This window comes from Panthera onca, chromosome D2 (genome assembly GCF_046562875.1).
Source record: "Panthera onca isolate mPanOnc1 chromosome D2, mPanOnc1 haplotype 2, whole genome shotgun sequence".
NCBI lineage: Eukaryota > Metazoa > Chordata > Mammalia > Carnivora > Felidae > Panthera > Panthera onca.
Genome location: NC_138349.1, coordinates 33,647,691 through 33,666,199, shown reverse-complemented (window position 1 = coordinate 33,666,199; position 18,509 = coordinate 33,647,691). Strand labels below are relative to the sequence as shown.

General features: G+C 41.2%; 1 protein-coding gene across 4 annotated transcripts in view; it reads left to right on the top strand.

Annotated features, from left to right (window-relative positions):
* The window catches only part of PLCE1 (phospholipase C epsilon 1), a 322,822-nt gene that overhangs the window by 163,341 nt on the left and 140,972 nt on the right, over nucleotides 1-18,509 (top strand). For all 4 annotated transcript variants that reach the window (XM_078434608.2, XM_060641978.3, XM_060641977.3 and 1 more), the window contains exon 4: nucleotides 10,821-11,137. In XM_078434608.2, coding sequence (XP_078290734.1) covers nucleotides 10,821-11,137 — 317 coding nt within the window. The remainder of the gene's footprint in view (nucleotides 1-10,820; nucleotides 11,138-18,509) is intronic.

The window sequence follows — 18,509 nt, the reverse complement described above, 5'->3', positions numbered from 1 at the left end:
CCCAAGGATCCCTGTAGTTCCTTCTAACTTGAGCATTTGGTCTGAGTCCAGCTTGGTTTACTAACACTAAGAAAACGTCAGATTCAGTTGTAACAGAGACACTAAGGAACAGAAACCTTCGAGTCAGTATAGGATGGTGACTTGGGGAGCCTGGTCTTTGGTGACAGTCTGATAGGGCACTGGTTCCATCACTAATCTCAGTGTGATGTTGAGCAAGTTCCTTAATCTCTGTCCCTGTCTGCTAAAATGGGGATAATAATAGCATAGAGTGCTATGCCATCTGCACAGTGTGGTTGTGAGGGCTGAGTAAGATTTCTGTAGGTACGAGTACATAGTAAGTACTAGTTATTATCCATTACTAATAACATAGTAGTCATTATTATATATTATTTAATAATTATGGATTTATGATTATTACCATTGATGGTTATAATTATAATATAGAGACACTGAATCCTTAAGGGTAATTAGTGTGTGTTTAAGTAGCCCAGCAAAGCCAGACTCTGGAATTTAGGTGGCCTACGTGGGCTCAGTTCTAGAACTATCCACATCTACTGGGTCAACCATCCCTCAGGAATGTGCTGCTGGGTAAAAGAGCATTAGATTGTCACTAACACTCCAGACTTCCCTATTACCTTTGAGTCACTAATGCCGTTTTCCTCTAACAGCACAGCACATTATCACAGCTTGCCATATGAATTTTGGATGAATTAATTTTGTTTACCCAAAGTAGTCAGGAATAGATAGGCAGTCAATGAGAGATACTGATAAAACAGTTAGTTAATGTGCTGTAGAAAGAAAAGAAACTTCTGCTGCCTGGTAGTTTCCCAACATGGGTGGGAAATTCTTCTGTCTTTCAGTGTTGCTAGATAATACTATAAGCACAGATGATGTATTTATAATACTCTTTATCATGGTATTATTTATGGTGGTAAAAAATTATAAACACAACATTAACTACTAGAGAGCCATTAAAATCAAATATTAGAAAGCTAGTTTTAGAGCTGGGGAAATGTGCACTGGAGAGTAAGTTTTTTTAAAAGGTTAGAAAAAAGTATGTGGCCCTGCTAGGAATTTACCCAGGGGATACAGGAGTGCTGATGCATAGGGGCACATGTACCCCAATGTTTACAGCGGTGCTTTCAACAATAGCCAAATTACAGAAAGAGCCTAAATGTCCATCAACTGACGAATGGATGAAGACGTGATTTATATATACAATGGAATACTACTTGGCAATGAGGAAGAATGAAATCTGGCCATGTGCAGCAATGTGGATGGAACTTATGCTAAGTGAAATAAGTCAGTCAGAGAAAGACACATACCATATGTTTTCACTCATTTGTAGATCTTGAGACACTTAACAGAAGACCATGGGGGAGGGGAAGGGGAAAAAAAAGTTACAGAGAGGGAGGGGGGTAAACCGTAAGAGACTCTTAAATACTGAGAACAAACTGAGGGTTGATGGGGGGTGGGGGAGAGGGGAAAGTAGGTGATGGACACTGAGGAGGGCACTTGTTGGGATGAGCACTGCGTGTTGTATGGAAACCAATCTGACAATAAATTATATTAAGAAAAAGAGAGAAAAAAGTATGTGCCCTAACTTGGTAAATACTGTGTGTATTTATAGAAAAAAAAAAAAAATCAAATGCTGCAACAAAACTATTAGGAGAGATTGGGTTTGGGATTATTGATTATTTTAATTTTCCTCTTTATGCTTCTCTAAATTTTCAGTACTTTCACAGTGAGCTCATATTTCTTTGAAAATCCAAGTGCAGAAGTTATTTTTTATTAATAAGAATTGTGAGGGTTTTTTTTCTGCTATGAAGCTTTTCAGTCCAGTAAACTGTTTTATCTGAATATGGTTTAAATAACAATTGAGGCTTATGATTTTATCTTTTTTTTTTTTAAGTACTGACTTAGAAATAACATGCTTCATTGATTTTGTGAACTCATCTTTTTCATTGTAGTATTGAGGACAGGCCAGACACATTTGTTGCAAGATTGATTTCTTACTCTGAAAACCAATAACAGATAATGAGAAAGAATCACCAATTACCTAACCTTTCTGTAAACCCATTACTTCCCTGTTGAAAAGCAATTTTCAACTCTGCCTGAGATTAGTGTCTTTAAGCCAACTCTAAATCTTTCGCAAAAAGAAATTAACATCCTTCCTCTGCTGTCTTACTTTATAATTGGTATTGTACCACTCAAAGTCTGTTAAATGTGCAGTTGATAAATCAAATGCTTAACTTAAAAAAATAAAGGGACTGTCTACAAAATTAATCAAATCAAAGAAAAATGGATAAAGTAGATACCATAAAAATTTTTTCTACTTTCTTCCCTAATTTTAATTTGAAGTAACTTTTCAAAAACAATATTTTAGTATTTATTGGAAAAAAATCTGAACAGCTCAGATGCTGAACTGAGCTTGTGTCCGTAAGAAGACTGAGATTTTGTTTTCTGGATGAATTTTTCAGTTATCATTTTGGTATATTTTAAAAACACTTTACTTGTACAGTAGAAAATAGTTTTAAAAAAACAAAATGCAATCTGTAAGCACTTACTAGTTTGGTATATACTGGACAGATACGCAAACATATGCCTACATTTGTAAAATTATTTTTCCTCCTAATAGGATCATATTTCGTTGTTCCCAACTTGGCAATTTTTTCCCCGAAATTTATCGTGAAAAATTTTCAATGTCGGTATGTGTAAATTTGCCTCACTCTATTTTTTTGCAAGAATTCCTGTCAGGTAAAATCCTGGAAGTGGTATTGTTAGGACAAAGGATGTGCTGTTTAAGTTTTGGTTTGCCTTCCCAGAAAGCTGTGCCCGCTTCACCAACACTCAGAGTGAGAAGGGAAGGTGAGTTCCAGAAGCAGAGCTCTTGGCAGCTACTCTGGAAGGTTTACCTTGGTTCAAAAACAAACAAATGTTAAGTGACCATCAAAATCTAACACAAGTTCTATGCTCTATTTTCCGTTGAAGTCACATTCCTGTAAGGCATAATCCTGCTATTAAACAATAAAAATTCAACTGAATAAATTGGAAGATCTCAGTGGTTTTATTAAGCTACTGGTTTGTGAGTGGGCAGCATCCCACCTAGCAAGTACAGCAGAACTCCTGGGAAGAGTTGTACAAAACCCAATGCTTTTATAAGAAGCTGGGTGAGGCATGGGGGTTATTAGTAAAAGAAAAGAAGGATTGTTTCAGGCAAGGTCACCTTCCCTTGGGGGAAAGGGCGGGGGTCTTATTAGGTGGATTACTTCATGTTTGGGGGGGGGGGGGTGATAGGGCCCACACGACCGATTACTTCAAGGTGGGGGGGGGGGGGGGTGATGACCAGAAAATTCCAGATTGATTGGCTTAAAATTCCATTCCTAGAGAGGTTGAAAGTGCAATTAAATCTTGGTTTGCTCTCCTGGGGGAAGTGACTCCACCTTGGGCCTATGGCTTTTTTTTTTTTTTTAACAGACGCAGCAGGAAATCAGGGGACTCCATCTTCCCTGCAAAAGATCCCTCAGAATGCTGAGGGTAACAGAGGGCTGACCTTTGAAGTCAGAGCTGAATTTTAGTTCCATCTCCATATCAGTTGCAGAGTGTCTTCAGATAAATTGCTTGACATCTCTGACTTTTGTTTTGTCACCTATAGAATAGGGATAATCACACTTGTCTTACAACCTTCTTTGTAAGAATTAAATGAGTTTCTTGATGCAAAGGGCTAATAAATGGTAGAGAGGAAGAGGTAGGTGATAGGTATTGCTAAGAAAAGGGCATCCTAGAGGATAAAGTTTTAAAAACTTTTGCAAAAATCCTTGATTAGGGGTGCCTAGGGGATTCAGTCAGTTACACGTCCAACTCTTGATCTCATCGTTGGTGAGTTCGAGCCCCTCATTGTGGAGCCTGCTTGGGATTCTCTCTCTCTCTCTCTCTCTCTCTCTCTCTCTCTCTCTCTCTCTCTGCCCCTCCCCTGCTTGAGTTCTCTCCCTCTCTCTCTCCCTCTCTCTGTCTCAAAATAAATAAATAAACTTTAAAGTAAAGGAAAACACTTGATGAAATTGCTAACATTCTAGTTAATATATGCTATGTAATACTATACCTTCTTCACCCCACCCACCATTGCCCTCCTCCCCCACCAGCACTATATTATTGTTTATCTGTCTCCTGTCCTACAGTGTTGTGTGTAAACAAAGATCTTTTCTTGTTCACTAAATCCCAACATCAATGTAGCCTGAAACAATCTTGCACATAGTAGGCACTGAATAATGAATGAATGAAATTTCTACTTAAGCCTTTCTTAAACCCATTCAGATGTATTAAGGCCTGCCCTTGGACACAGATCGCCCCCAAGGTAACTCAGGCTTGGCTGGGAGTAATGCAGAGTACTGGGCCAGGAGCCAGAATCTTCTGATGCCCGCTCAGCTTTTGCCTGTTCCAGGGCTGACCATTCACAAACTGGATTCTTGGGCAAGGCACATAATGCCTGCCTGTCGTGACATCCTTACATTATGCTAGAGATTATATGAGATTCGTTGGTAGACCAAGAAAGACCAAATGCCTTTAGTTTTAATTAGACCAAAAAGCAAAAAGAAAAATAAATCGGAAATGGCAGGTTTTGCTGAGCTCAAGTCCAAGCCCACAGAAGTACTTTCCGGGCAAGTACGAACCCTGGGGCAGGGGGTAGGTTTCTGGGGGAGGGAGTTCCCCAATGACACTATACCCCAGAGCACTGGGGGAACAATTATCCAGAAAAAATGCTCATCAAGTTTAGAGGCTTTTCTGTGTTTTTCTGGACTGCACAATTTGTAGACAGCCCCCGGGAATAGCAGCTTATAATCAAAATCAGGGACTTTCTGATTACCAGAAAGGAAGCAAGAAACAAGAGGACTCGGGATGGCAGGGTGGATGCCTCTCAGAACAGCATCCCTTAAGGGAAGACATGGCCCAGATTTCCCTCTCTCGAGGCAGGCTGATTGCTTATATCCAACTGGAGACCCCAAAGTCTAGGATGATATATTTTTATGTATGTGTTTTGATCCTCCCACTACCCACATGGTTTCTTCATAGAGTCCCAGCAACAAAGCAGACTAAACTTCCCTGGACACTACCTAACCTCACGAACACCTTAAGCCCTGTTCTCCCATTGAGAATCACTGAGTGTGGCAAGTTCTGAAGGGACTGTAATTCCCACGTAAATGATATATAGACAGCAAGCTTGAGGAAAGCTACTGTGTCCTGTGATAGTATTGTCCCCTTGTGGGAATTATTAAAGGCTCTGAGAAGTACTGCAGTTAAAATAGTGGTGGTGTGGGGGAAGGAATCTTGTTTAACTTTGTTTAACCCAATATGTCTCTAAATTATTAACCAAGAAACCATGCTCTGCATAAAAATCACTGTAATAGTCTTTGGAAAATGCTTAAAGCATAAGAACATTCTTTTGAACTTATAAGAAGGAAAGGAAAGGGCACTTGTAAGTTTCTGGGTGCTATATTCTAATGTAGTTGTAGTGATTGAAGTGATGGTTCCAGACTGACCAAGGGGAGAACTACTTGCACTCTAAGGTCAAATCCTTACCTTTGTAGTTTGAACAGTTTATTTGATCAGATCATTCCAAAGAACAAGCACTAGAAGTTGATTTATATTAATATCACTCTAGATGCGTCTAAAAACCAGAATGTCAGTATGGCATTCTGTTGTTCCAAGAGATCATATGCTGAGCGATCAGCACATGACCTCTAAAGTCCCATAGACCCTGATTCAAATCTCTGCTCCTGGCTTATTTCTTACGTGACCTCTCATGTGAGCCTCACGTAATAATACTATCGACTCCCTGAATTAATTGATATGAAATGTTTAGTTCAGGAAGCTAATATCGAGCAGGGAATCAGAATTTGAAGATACTGGGTCTCGTGGTAAATATTTCCAAGTTGGGACTGTGTCCAGAGATACAGCCCTATTCTACTATAGAATAGCAAGTAACTGAAGAACATAGAGCTACGAGCAAACATTGACTGTGAATTAGGTACGTAATTTTATTCACCATGAACTTTCTAAAATTTTTTTCACAAGAGAAGAACTGTAGCATCCAGGGGGCTTTATGAATTTTGCTCCACAATTAATAAGGAAGCATCAAGGGTCATGGAGCCCTGGGTTTTTCATCCATTGTAGAGTTGTCCATCTTGCAGACGATTGGCAGGGGGGTAGTGTGAGGATGACTTAGAGCTGGGAGCTGGGGCCATGTGGCATGTGAAAGGCAAGGAGGTTATACGGAGAGCTCAGCAAGAATGAGAAAAAGTGGAAAGTTTCTAACAGCTGCTAAAAGTGTGGAAATTGTGGGACAGAAAATTATGTCCCAAGATTTCTGGGATGTGTCTTCATGGGGCATGATGTAAAATCCCTGAGTACTTCTGCTTTAAGGAAACCTACACGAAAGGTCTACATTATGTTTCTAGGATTCTAATGTCAGATTTGTGTTTCCTTTGAGTGTGATGTTATGTTTATACTGAGACACCTGGGGCCATGGCATTTATTGGGGTTACAATGACCAGGCGTCTTTTTCTTCTTTCATTCAATTTCTTTAGGTCTCCTTTATTGCTCTTTCTCACCAGCCAGCAGACTCTATTCATCAGAGCATGTGATTCCTATCTCAAGATATATTGCATTTATAATATATTATCTTACATCATTTGTGTAGTTTATTAAATTTTCTCTTACATATTAGATAAGTGATTTCACAAGATATAGGCGCTCCTTTTCTTTCACAGAGTGTTATATTTTGAAATCATGTTTCAGAGTTGGTTACTTCTGGGAAAACTTCCCATATATGGCTAATTCCACTGTACATAAATTATCAATATCCAGAAGCTGCTGTCTGCTTGTCATCAGGCCACATTCTGACTCAATTTTCAGGAAATCCAGTTCTTTCTAAAGCATTCAGAAAGTTGGAGAGCAAAGCCATGTGGGCCATGTAGATTTGGACACTTGCTGTATTTTTTTTTTAATTTTTTGTTAACGTTTATTTATTTTTGAGACAGAGAGAGACAGAGCATGAATGGGGGAGGGTCAGAGAGAGAGGGAGACACAGAATCCGAAACAGGCTCCAGGCTCTGAGCAGTCAGCACAGAGCCTGACGCGGGGCTTGAACTCACGGACCGCGAGATCACGACCTGAGCCGAAGTCGGACGCTTAACCGACTGAGCCACCCAAGCGCCCCAAGACACTTGCTGTATTTTAATTAATTTCAAATAAGAGCTTAGAGAGAACCAAATATAATTTGGTATCCCTTACTTTCCACTGTAGTTGATTTTTGGTAGGTTGGTCCAAAAGACGGATAAAAATGGCTACAATAAATCATTGTATTCCTTAGTCACCCGTTTGCCTTTTAGAATCAAAGAGAAACAATAATTTGGATACTACAGTTTTTATACAGAAGACAAGACAGAAAGTTCTGACTGGAATATATTCAAAATAGGATCAGGAGATCAGTGGAGAGCAGTGTAGTTCAAACTTTAAAGTTTTCTCCTCACAATTTTTGTTAGATTGTCACTGAGAGCACTCTTGCAAAAGGGGAGCAACTTAATTAAATAGCAAGTATCACCAAGAACTTTTCCTGAGCTATGCTTCAGAGGTGGTGGCTGAGCTGCATGGGACAGGATGGGTCAAGAGAAGAATGGCAGAGCCCAGACCATCAACAGAGATGCCCTGTCAGCGGGGTGGTCTACGAACTAGGAGCTCCCAGGGCAGACCTGGTTTATGTCTTTCTCTCCCACATCATTACAGATTTATTAATTTGGGCAGATGGTATGGCCTACTTTTGGATCAGAAGATATGGTCACCATACTTACAGAGGAAAGTACACTGCCCTTCCCAGAAGGTACACAATGAAGGGAAGGCTAGAGATGTGGACTTTAAGAGAGAAGGGAAGTTTTATTAGTTTGTTTTTAAGGGTAAAGGAAACTGAACACTTGTGTAAGCAAAAAAGAATCCGTGGAAAGAAAGGGACTGATGGTGGACATAACCACAGAGACAAGTTGAATAAACTTAGTCACAAACCTAGGTGGGCCTTGGGTTTCTCAGAGAAGGAGGAGAAACGTAAGAAATAGGGCCATTTGAATTCACAGAAGTAGTCCCTGACACTTGGCAGTTATCATAGTGTATAAACATGTAGTAGGTATCAAACATGATAGCTATGCTTGTGATGAGCACAGCATAGTATTCAAACTTGTCAAATCATTGTGTTTTACACCTGAAACTAATGTAACATTGTGTGTCAACTACACTCAAAAAAAATTTTTTTAAGAAATAAATAAATATAAGGAAAATACAGGTGGGTTTGGGAGTGTCAGAAGAATAGAACAGCTCTACTGCAGAGGTAAAGAGGACAGTGAGTTATTTAGGAAAAAAATTTAGAAATTCATGTCAAGTCTGAAACTGCCCTGAGAGCCCAGCTGAAGTTAGATAACATAAATTAGCAAGCATCCCATCACCAAGTAACATCAATGTCATTGTCATCATATAGCAACCCAGAAGCCAATTATGCATGGTTGAGTTTGCCAAACATTGAGGATTGGGAAGTAAGTACGTGGTGGAAAGTCAAGGTGACTCGGGAGGGCATCTTGGGTGTTGTGGGCGCCATGTTAAAACTCTAAGGATGCACCCAGACTAAGGCCAGGAACTGGAAGTCTGCCAAAGACAAAGAAGGTTTAGTAGAAAGGGCAGAAGGGAAAAGCAGTCAGATTCAAGGCCAAGGACTTCAGGGTTCAGTACTACAGGGATGGAGCACTTTGGAGTGATGATTCCAAGGCTGTCAACAATAGAGATTTTAAAAAAGAGTCAAGGATGCTAAGGTTTGAATGTTGACGAAGCCTTCCTTTTTCACTTTTTTTTTCAACTTTATTTGTTTATTTTGAGAGAGAGAGAGAGTAGGGGAGGGGCAGAGAGAGAGGCAGAGAGAGAATCACAAGCAGGCTCTGCATTGCTAGTGCAGAGCCCAACTCAGGGCTTGAACTCACAAACCATGAGATCATGACATGAGGCAAAATCCAGAGTCACTTAACTGACTGAGCCACCCAGGCGCCTGGACAAAGTCCTCCTCATGAACTTTACCATTGTCCAGTGTCCAAGCCAGATGACCGTCGGCAATGAGGAATGCCATGCCATCTGAAGGGCTTTATTCTGCCAAAGGGCCAATAAGCCTGTTTTAAGAAATCAGGAATGTAAGAAAGATTCTGGGGAAATAAAATGTGGTCCCCTCATGAACCACTATAAGAAGCATGAAGAGGAGCTGGCCAGGAAGGGACCTCTGGGAAGGAAAAGGTGTGAACTGGATGAGGACTAGGAGCAGTTTAGCCCGCACACAGATCAACGTTTCCTGAGGGGCTCCCAGCAGCTCTGGTCTACACAGAGGGCTTAGTAGGTGTGATATGTAAAATGTGACTCTGGGGGAGCACTGGATCAAGCAATGTAAATGGATTTCTTTACTGCAAGACCCCTTAAAGCCTTTAACAGTATACCTGTGTGCCTCGTGTTTCCAGGAAGAGGATTTGTGACATGAATACATGATATTTCCCCAACTTAGCCACAAAACTGATCATACTTGGGACATTCTGTTCTAGTGCTCATCATAGGTTTTTGAATAGCTTTTTAAATGGGTGGATGGATGGATGGATGGTTGGTTAAGTAGATGAATGAATGAATGAATGAATGACTTGTAGGCAGGAAATTAAGAGACAGATAGGGAGGGGCGCCTGGGTGGCTCAGTCGGTTGAACGTCCGACTTCGGCTCAGGTCACGATCTTGTGGTCTGTGAGTTCGAGCCCCGCGTCGGGCTCTGGGCTAATGGCTCAGAGCCTGGAGCCTGCTTCCGATTCTGTGTCTCCCTCTCTCTGCCCCTCCCCCACTCATGCTCTGTCTCCCTCTGTCTCAAAAATAAATAAACGTTAAAAAAATTAAAAAAAAAAAAGAGGGAGAGTGGTCAAAATAAAGTGAATTTGTGCTAAGGGAATAATTTGGAGCCTATGAACGCATTTGGTTCTTATGTCTAATGCACTGGCTGCTCTCCCTCCCTCACCAGTTTCTTACTGCCACTTGTGGATACTTCCATTATCACGGCTTCTAAGCAGAAATTTAAAAACCAGCACACCTGTGTCAGGAGCATGGGGACAAATGTGGGTTTGAGAGGCAATCTATTATTTATTTGTCCTATTTATGTAGACACATCTCCTTATTACCTATTCCTCCCTTACTTTTACAAGTGATTCTGTCCCTGCAAAGCTCCAAATGGTTCTCGGTGGAATCAGTCTTTGAGGGTGGAAGGTTGGCAGGTAGACTGAAGCTTTGAACCTTGTGTACAGAGAGTCCCCGGGGACTCCTGGGTGTTTACACACAGGGTACACATACATACATATACATGCCTCTTCCCCTCCAGCCTTCTTTCCTCTTCCATCTCAATTCCTGTGCCCACACCCACCCTCATTTCTTTTTACTCTGGTGGTTAGCACTGGTGGATGAGGAAACAAATGGTACATTTTCCTTCCCTACTACTCTGCAAAGTGTCACAGTGAACTGATTAGAGAATGGTGTGTGAGACCAATTCCACTTCTGAAAATGGGAAACTGAGCATTTCCCCACCCCCAGGGGGCAGGAGCAAGCAGGCAGGACAGTTATCAGAAGGGTCTCCATAACAAGATAGTATAGAACTATTCACCAAGCAGAAACTTGGTTAAGAAACCTGTAAGATTTTTAGTGGCTCTCAAGTAAACATCTGTTGTAAGGATATCAACCTTGGTGTCACTACAACTTTCATTGCTTTATTTCAGAACGTCAGCCAGGCACCTCCATGGCCAATTCTAGTGCCCTCCCTTCAAGTTCAGCTGGGATCAGCAAGGAGCTGATTGATCTGCAGCCCCTCATTCAGTTCCCAGAGGAAGTCGCCAGCATCCTGATGGAGCAGGAGCAGAACATTTACCGAAGGGTCTTGCCAGTTGACTACCTTTGCTTCTTGACCCGGGACTTGGGCTCTCCAGAATGCCAGACATCCCTGCCCTGCCTCAAAGCGTCCATCTCAGCATCAATTCTTAACTCCCAGAACGGAGAACACAATGCCCTGGAAGATCTTGTGATGAGATTTAATGAGGTAAGAGACCACTTGGAGATGTGGCGATTCAATTGCTAGTAAGTGATTTTAAACGTATTTCTCCTTTTAGGTTTGTCTGTTATTGGTGTCTCATCTACCTGTTGGTCTTGTGACTTCCATGGTGGCTGCTTTCTTTCCAAGCAATGAGATCAACAACACATTGTCACCCTCTCTGTCACTTCCCTCCAACCTGCCCTTGGCCTAACTGATCCTATCTCCACCAAGTCCATGGGCCTTCTCCCTTTGGACAACCAGTCCAAAATACTCTCCCTGGGCCCATTTTCCAATATTCCCCTCATTGTTCCTACAAGTGCTTTTAAAACCACATATCTTTGACAGTGTGATCTCTGGCCATGGATCTGTCTAGCCCACCCCTTCTTCCACTATCAGGGCTTCTAAGCAGAAATTTAAAAACCAACACACCTGGGTCAGGAGCATGGGGACAAATGTGGATTTGAGAGGCAATCAATCACCCCACTCCTGTTCCCTGCATGCCATCAAAATCCTCAGCCCCAGAAAGTCCCTCCAAAGCCTCTGAGACCTTGCCAGAACCCAGAGCTGGTGAGAACAGTTTTGACCAGAAACTGGAAATACTGGAATACTTGAGCAGAAGACACTGTGAGAGGTGTAGGGGCTGGCTGGGTGGAAAAGAGCCAATGGTTGACATGGTGTGGTCCTGGACCAAGGAAGGAAAGGCAGGTCTCCATCCAGTGCCGGGACCAGGGGATGCTGTGCTCTTAGGCTTACAGAACATTTTCTTTCCCCATATAACCCCACACCCAGAGTTTTCTGTTCTACATTTTATTTCTTTTAGGCTTAATTTCTTTTCTTTGAATGTTAAAACACAAAATTTCCATCTGCGTTTGTTGATTGGCTTAACTCCACAAATAGAGTAGTTTCTTAATTTAGTAATCCAGTAAACTACTAAAATGCTGAGGTTGCCCCTGATCTGTGTCCCATATATCTCTGATGGACAGAAGACCAGTCAGACTTTGTTACTTAAAGCCTTTCCAACTGTGGCAGCTCACCTCACAGCCTCCACAGCCTGCCGATCATGACTCCAATGATGGTGGTAAATGTCAGTGACCGTGATAAGGCCCAGTGGATGCAGAAAGTGTTAGAGGCTGAGTCCAGGCAATTCTGTGTCCAGACATGCCCCAAACAGCATTCCTCAAAAGGAGATCTGTTATCCTCAGGAATTGCTGATACCATCTGGCATTGTCATGCTCATCATTTTACACGTACCATTTATTTGCTCCTCCCAACAACCCTGGGAGACAGATACTCTCATTAGCCCCATATTACCAATGGGGACACTGGGGCACCAGGACATGAAGTCATTTGCCCAAAGTTACATAGGTGGTCGATGACAATAGTGATATCCAGACCTACATCATCAGGCTCCAGAGCCTGGGCTGTGAACCACTACACTACCTGTTCCAGGCTCACATGGAGGGGTGGCACTTGATCCCACCCCAAAGCAAGTAAGTAGACTCTGGGAGTCTACTTGAGAGCCTGTGAACCACACTGCCCCTAAATCGCTTTTTAAAATAAATCTCCTGATGTTCTTGATTTTCCCTACTGATAAAAACAGGATGGAAAATGGAAGTTCCAGTAAATTGAGTGTTTTATTAGTAGATTTTACTGTATTTTGTGTATTGCTTTAAACTTCAGATCTACTCACTCTCACGGCCTTAGGACCTTATCCTTGTCCGTTGTTGTTTTCGTTGTCGTTCTAATTCTACCTGAAGTTTGCTTTGCCTGAACTTTTAAAGTCTAATTTTAAATTAATTTTGGAGAAAGAAAGCTTCAGTTTCTTCCATTCACTCCCATAACCTCGGGAATCAAAGATGAATCAGTGATTTCGCTAATTCAGATTTAGTGATGATACGAAGCACAGCTGGGTTGAGGCGTGCTTTGGACTATCTCTGAAAATAGTTTAGCTAAGCAACTTCAGAACATAAACAAGATTTCTGGGAAAACACTTAAACTACTTAAGAGAACAGTCTGTTTTCAAGTATTCTCAAGCATCTATTTTCATACAAATTATGGGTATACTGATTAAAAATCAGTCCTATGTATGGTCACTACAGGCAGATGAGAAAAAACCTCCAGTAGGCAACACTGGCTAGCTAACTTCTAGTTGCTTTATATACCTTAGTGTAGAAAGAGAATTAAAAGAGAATTCTTAAATTCAGATTTTCACATGGTTAGAAGGGTCTTGCCTCCAAGGTAGTGTGGCTTTACCTTCTGTAAAGAAAAGGGAGGAAAGGAGCTAGCATTTATTTACTAGGTGCTCTGGACTGGACATTTTCACATTTTAAATCCCATTTAATCCTCATCATGGTTGTGTAAGGTGGATGTCATTATCCCTGACTCACAAAGAAAGTAAAGCTTAAATAGCAAAATAAATAATGATAGTATTGGGTTATGACTCATAGAATAAGTATTTATGAGTCCATACTGATACAAATAAATGAATAGCTAAAATAATAGAGGGGAGGGGTAGCTCTTAATTATAAAAGAATCAATTAATAAATGTGGCAGGATGAGAAAAATAGAAAATCACCATTAGGATCCCCCAGCAATAAATTGCTACAAGCAAGAACCACTGATGAATGCTAATATTACTGGGCAAAATTATGATGAGAAACAAGATACTGGCTTAGCCTAAAAGTATCTCTTCACAATGGGTGCCCAGCTGGCTCAATAGGAAGAGCACTTAACTCTTAATCTTGGGTCGTGAGTTCAATCCCCATGTTAGGTGTAGAGATTACTTAAAGAAATAACTAAATAACTAAAAATTAAAAGTATCTCTCCATAAAATATTTATTAATTTCAAAAGGGAAATAGAACAGTGGAGACACCCAGTATACACGTAACCTTAAGTAAGTGCTCCAGATCAACATGACCAGTAATAAAATATATTAACATATAACTCTTGCTACAGTGGCTCTCTTCTCTACTTGTTAAATTATCAAGTTCAAGGGGCTCCTGGGTGTCTCAGTCGGTTAAGCATCCAACTTCGGCTCAGGGAATGATCTTGCAGTTGGTGAGTTCGAGCCACTCATCAGGCTCTGTGCTGACAGCTCAGAGCCTGGAGCCACCTTTGGATTCTGTCTCCCTCTCTCTCCACCCTCCCCTGCTCATGGTCTCTCTCTCTCTCTCTCTCAAAAACAAATAAACATTTTTAAAAATCTTTTAAAATAATTAATTAATTAATTAATTAACCAAGTTCAAGTTTATAGTAAAACCAGAATTGCTGATTGGGAATTTAATTACTCTTGAGTCTCCTTTCTCTTTATCCTCTCTTTCTACTTCCTTTCTAAATCTCCTGTGCATCTGTTCTTTTTCTACTCTTCTTTCTGTGTCTGTTTTTATCTGATTTCCTATTATCACTCATTCATTCATTCATTCATTCATTCACTTAAGACTTACTTATTGAGCACCTCTTGTGCTATAGCCTTCTCTTTTTTTCATCAGTGTGGCAAACATATTCCTTTAAATAGGAAAGTGGGTGATGGGCATTGAGGAGGGCACTTGGGAGGAGCACTGGGTGTTGTATGTAAGCCAATTTGACAATAAATTATATTTAAAAACATAAAGTAAAAAAAGATAAATTACCAGTATGTGATAAAAAAACGACAACATTATACTTTGGTTCTGTCAAAATTGGATACACAAAATAAATGCACTGTCCTCCTTGGAAGGAAGATATATATTGCTTGAAACACTGGAGAATCTCAAAGACAGGAGAGAATATTAGCTCCATGGCAAGAGTGCTAGTCACTTAGGGGAGCAGTGAATGCGTTTATTTATGCATTCAATTATTCAGTTAACATATTTTCAGCACTTCTCAGAAGCAGGACACCAGCAGGACAGGATAAGCACTGAGGAAAATGAGTAACAGTCTGCAGCTGCCAGAAGCTACCAGTCTTAAATTGTAGTCAGGCACGAGCACAAATCACTACCAAAAAAGGCAGAAAGTACGTTCAGTGTGAGTGGCACAGATGTGGGAGCTGGGGTGTCTAGATGGGTGATCGGAGCTTTCTCTGCTCAGCTATGGAGGTTGGGGCTGGGCCTTGAGGGATGGCTGGGATAGAGGGGGAACATCACAGGGAAGGGAGGATATTCTAGATGAGAAGACAGCCAGTTGTTGTTATGAGCAAGACTCATTGTCTAGGGAGGCATCTTGCTCCTGATTGTCATTTGAACATGATCCTGAGCTAGAAGTTTCTCAAATTCTAACAATACTTTACACAATGACTTAACTGTAATGTGGGGAAAGGGGAGAAAATCCCTGATGCCTTTCGGGCAATGTTGCATAACATTTGTTCTTAGGAAAATATGGTTAAAATGCAATTCAAAGTACAATCATAAAATAACTGGAAAAATGGCTTACATGAAGGAAGGCCAGGAGATAAATCATTTAAAATCAACTTACAGGGGCGCCTGGGTGGCTCAGTCAGTTAAGCGTCATACTCTTGGTTTCGGCTCAGGTCATGATCTTGCTGTTTCATGAGTTCAAGCCCTGTGTTGGGTTCTGCACTGACAGTGTGGAGCCTGCTTGGGATTCTCTCTCTTCCTTTTTCTCTGGCCATCCCCCACTCATGCTATCTCTGTCTCTCTCAAAATAAATAAAATAAATAAAATTAAATTAAATTAAAATAATAAAATAAAATAAAATAAAATAAAATAAACTTAGACTGTGACTTGGAAGCAGTGTTTCACCCTATTCCTCTTTCTCCTGCCAACATCGAGACTGGTGCACACCAGAGTAACTTTTTAAAGACAGTCCTCTCTTTATCCTCACAAGCAAACAGAAGATGCAAGGGGTCAGCCCTCAAGCCAGTGGAAGTTGGATCTCTGGGAGTGGGGAGTAGGCTTAGTCCTGCTTTGCTTCATTTGGGAGGTAGGTCTTCATGAACCCTTTTGATCTGGACACAATCTGTAGCCATACTCTTGGTCTAAATCTCCAAGAAACCTGTGTTCTATCTTTCTCTTTTCAAGTTGAGCAACCTCACTTCCTAGCCACCCATAGTCTCTTGCTTTGACAATTTCAAATCATACTGGGGGTTTTCCCCCCATTTTCTTCCCCTATCCAGCCTCTACTCTAGCCCACATTCCTTTTGATTTTACTGTTTTTTTTTTTTCATTTCTTTTAGAATAAATTCCAGAGCGATTTATGTTTTCTAGAGGAGACAGAGAGGCATTTTTTGGTAGATAACTTCACCAAAGTGATCACATACTCTAGCACATGAGCTGAGAAGAGATGAGAAACTACTAAAGGTTGAAGACCATCTTTACTCCCTTTGGTTTCACACCTTTCTTCCCCCCTCACTCCTGAGGGCTATGGTGGAACATGGGGGTTGGTGGTATTCTGGGATCAAATTTCTGAGTCACTAGTTCTCAAACCTTATGCCTCTTCAACATGGCCCACTGCTTCCTGTCTTATTGTTCACCCATTGATGACATTGGTAGTTAGAACTCATCGTGGTCTGCATCTACAGCTAGGCCTCAGAATCTGTCAACAGAGTGAATTTTTGGCTCTATAACCACCACTGCCCACACCAGATACTCTTTTATGTAATAGATAATTGATTTCTCTGACTGGGTACTGGTTTTCAGCTCAAAAGTTTCACTTTTCCCTATGGCCTGAGAGGGCAGTTTTTGCTTGTCAAGTAGTTCTTGGCAAGAACATTTATCTGAGCTCCGCTTTTGGACCAGGTGGTCCAGGGGAAGGTCATGAGCCCAAGATTTAGCCCACAGTTATTCTGAGACCCCAGAAGACTCTGGAGGGATTCTACTTAGCTCTTTGCCCCAGGTGACATTCCCTGACCTCCTTCTGTTTGGTCATCATCAACCTATTTCTCCAGCCACACAAATGCCAGCAGTCCAAAGTGACATTCAGTTGTTACTTGATCCCTCTGTCTTGTAGGTTTCACTAGATGTCAGTTCAACAGTTTAAAGGCCCATCCCTCTATAAAGAATGCCAAGGTGCAGCTTAACTTCCTGGGAAAGAACTGCAAGAATAACCATCTGGCCAGAGTACAGTTGTTTCGGCCTGGGTCCTTTCAGCCAGAATCCTTCATAAGTGATGATCACTTTGGCATGTCCCAACATCTAAAAGTATGTTTGGTCATAGCCAAGGAAAGACCATTTCTGCACAGTAAGGAAAATGCATGACATATGATAATGGTGGGGATTGATGGGGGAGTGTCTTCATGCCCAAGGGTATCCTTCACTTGAAATATTTTGGAAAAAATACTATTTTTTAATTTGTATATTCAATCATGTTAGAAAAAGTTCCTCTCAAAGATTCCTCTCCCCCTTTTATGCAGACAACCAAGTAAATCATCTGTTTATGGCTGCTATACAAATTTATTCCTCATATCCGAATATTCTTGGGGTGGATTGCTAATAAAGTCCCTTAAGGGTAAGGGAAATTTCAGGTCACTGTGGAAAACCAGATTTCCCTTTGGGAAAGCACATCTCCCCAGAGGCACCTCCAAAATTAGACACTATATTCATTCTCCAGAACATTTCACCATACCTTCCTGAGTTAACAGAAATAGTAGTCCAGAAATTTCTGAACCAAAAAATACAGTAGGCAATTAAACCACAAAGACTCAGCTGTGTAAGGCAGTATTCTAAGAGCAAGGTTATTAGTAGGAGGCTAATCTTCCTGGAGACTGGCAGCAAATTGTGCTGGGCAGTTCTTGAAATCAGCACTCCAGGATTCTACTCAGTGACTCTCAGTGAATAACAGGGCTCAGAATGAGGAGGGGCATCACAGCACATCATCAGTCAGGGTGCAACTATAGGGTCAGCCTGCTGGGTTCTAATCCACCATTCCCAGATACATAACCTCAAGCTAACTACCTAATCCCTACCCTATCTTTAGATGAAGATAATAATAGTACCTACCTCAAATGGGTTATGTGAGTATACAGAGAGATGATATGTGTAAAGCATTGAGGACCTAAGACACAAATGGTTCAGTGTTGGTTACAAAAAAAAACAAAAACAGGGGCGCCTGGGTGGCTCAGTCGGTTAAGCGGCCGACTTCGGCTCAGGTCATGATCTCTCAGTCCGTGAGTTCGAGCCCTGCGTCAGGCTCTGTGCTGACAGCTCAGAGCCTGGAACCTGTTTCAGATTCTGTGTCTCCCTCTCCCTGACCCTCCCCCGTTCATGCTTCGTCTCTCTCTGTCTCGAAAATAAACATTTAAAAATATATATTTAAAAAACAAAAACAAAAACAAAACTCTAAAACTAAGATAACTGACAATAATAGTAGATCCCATTTCTTTTATAATAATCTCTCCAGTTAACAGATGAGAAAACTGAGGCAAAGAGAGGCTGATTAAATGAC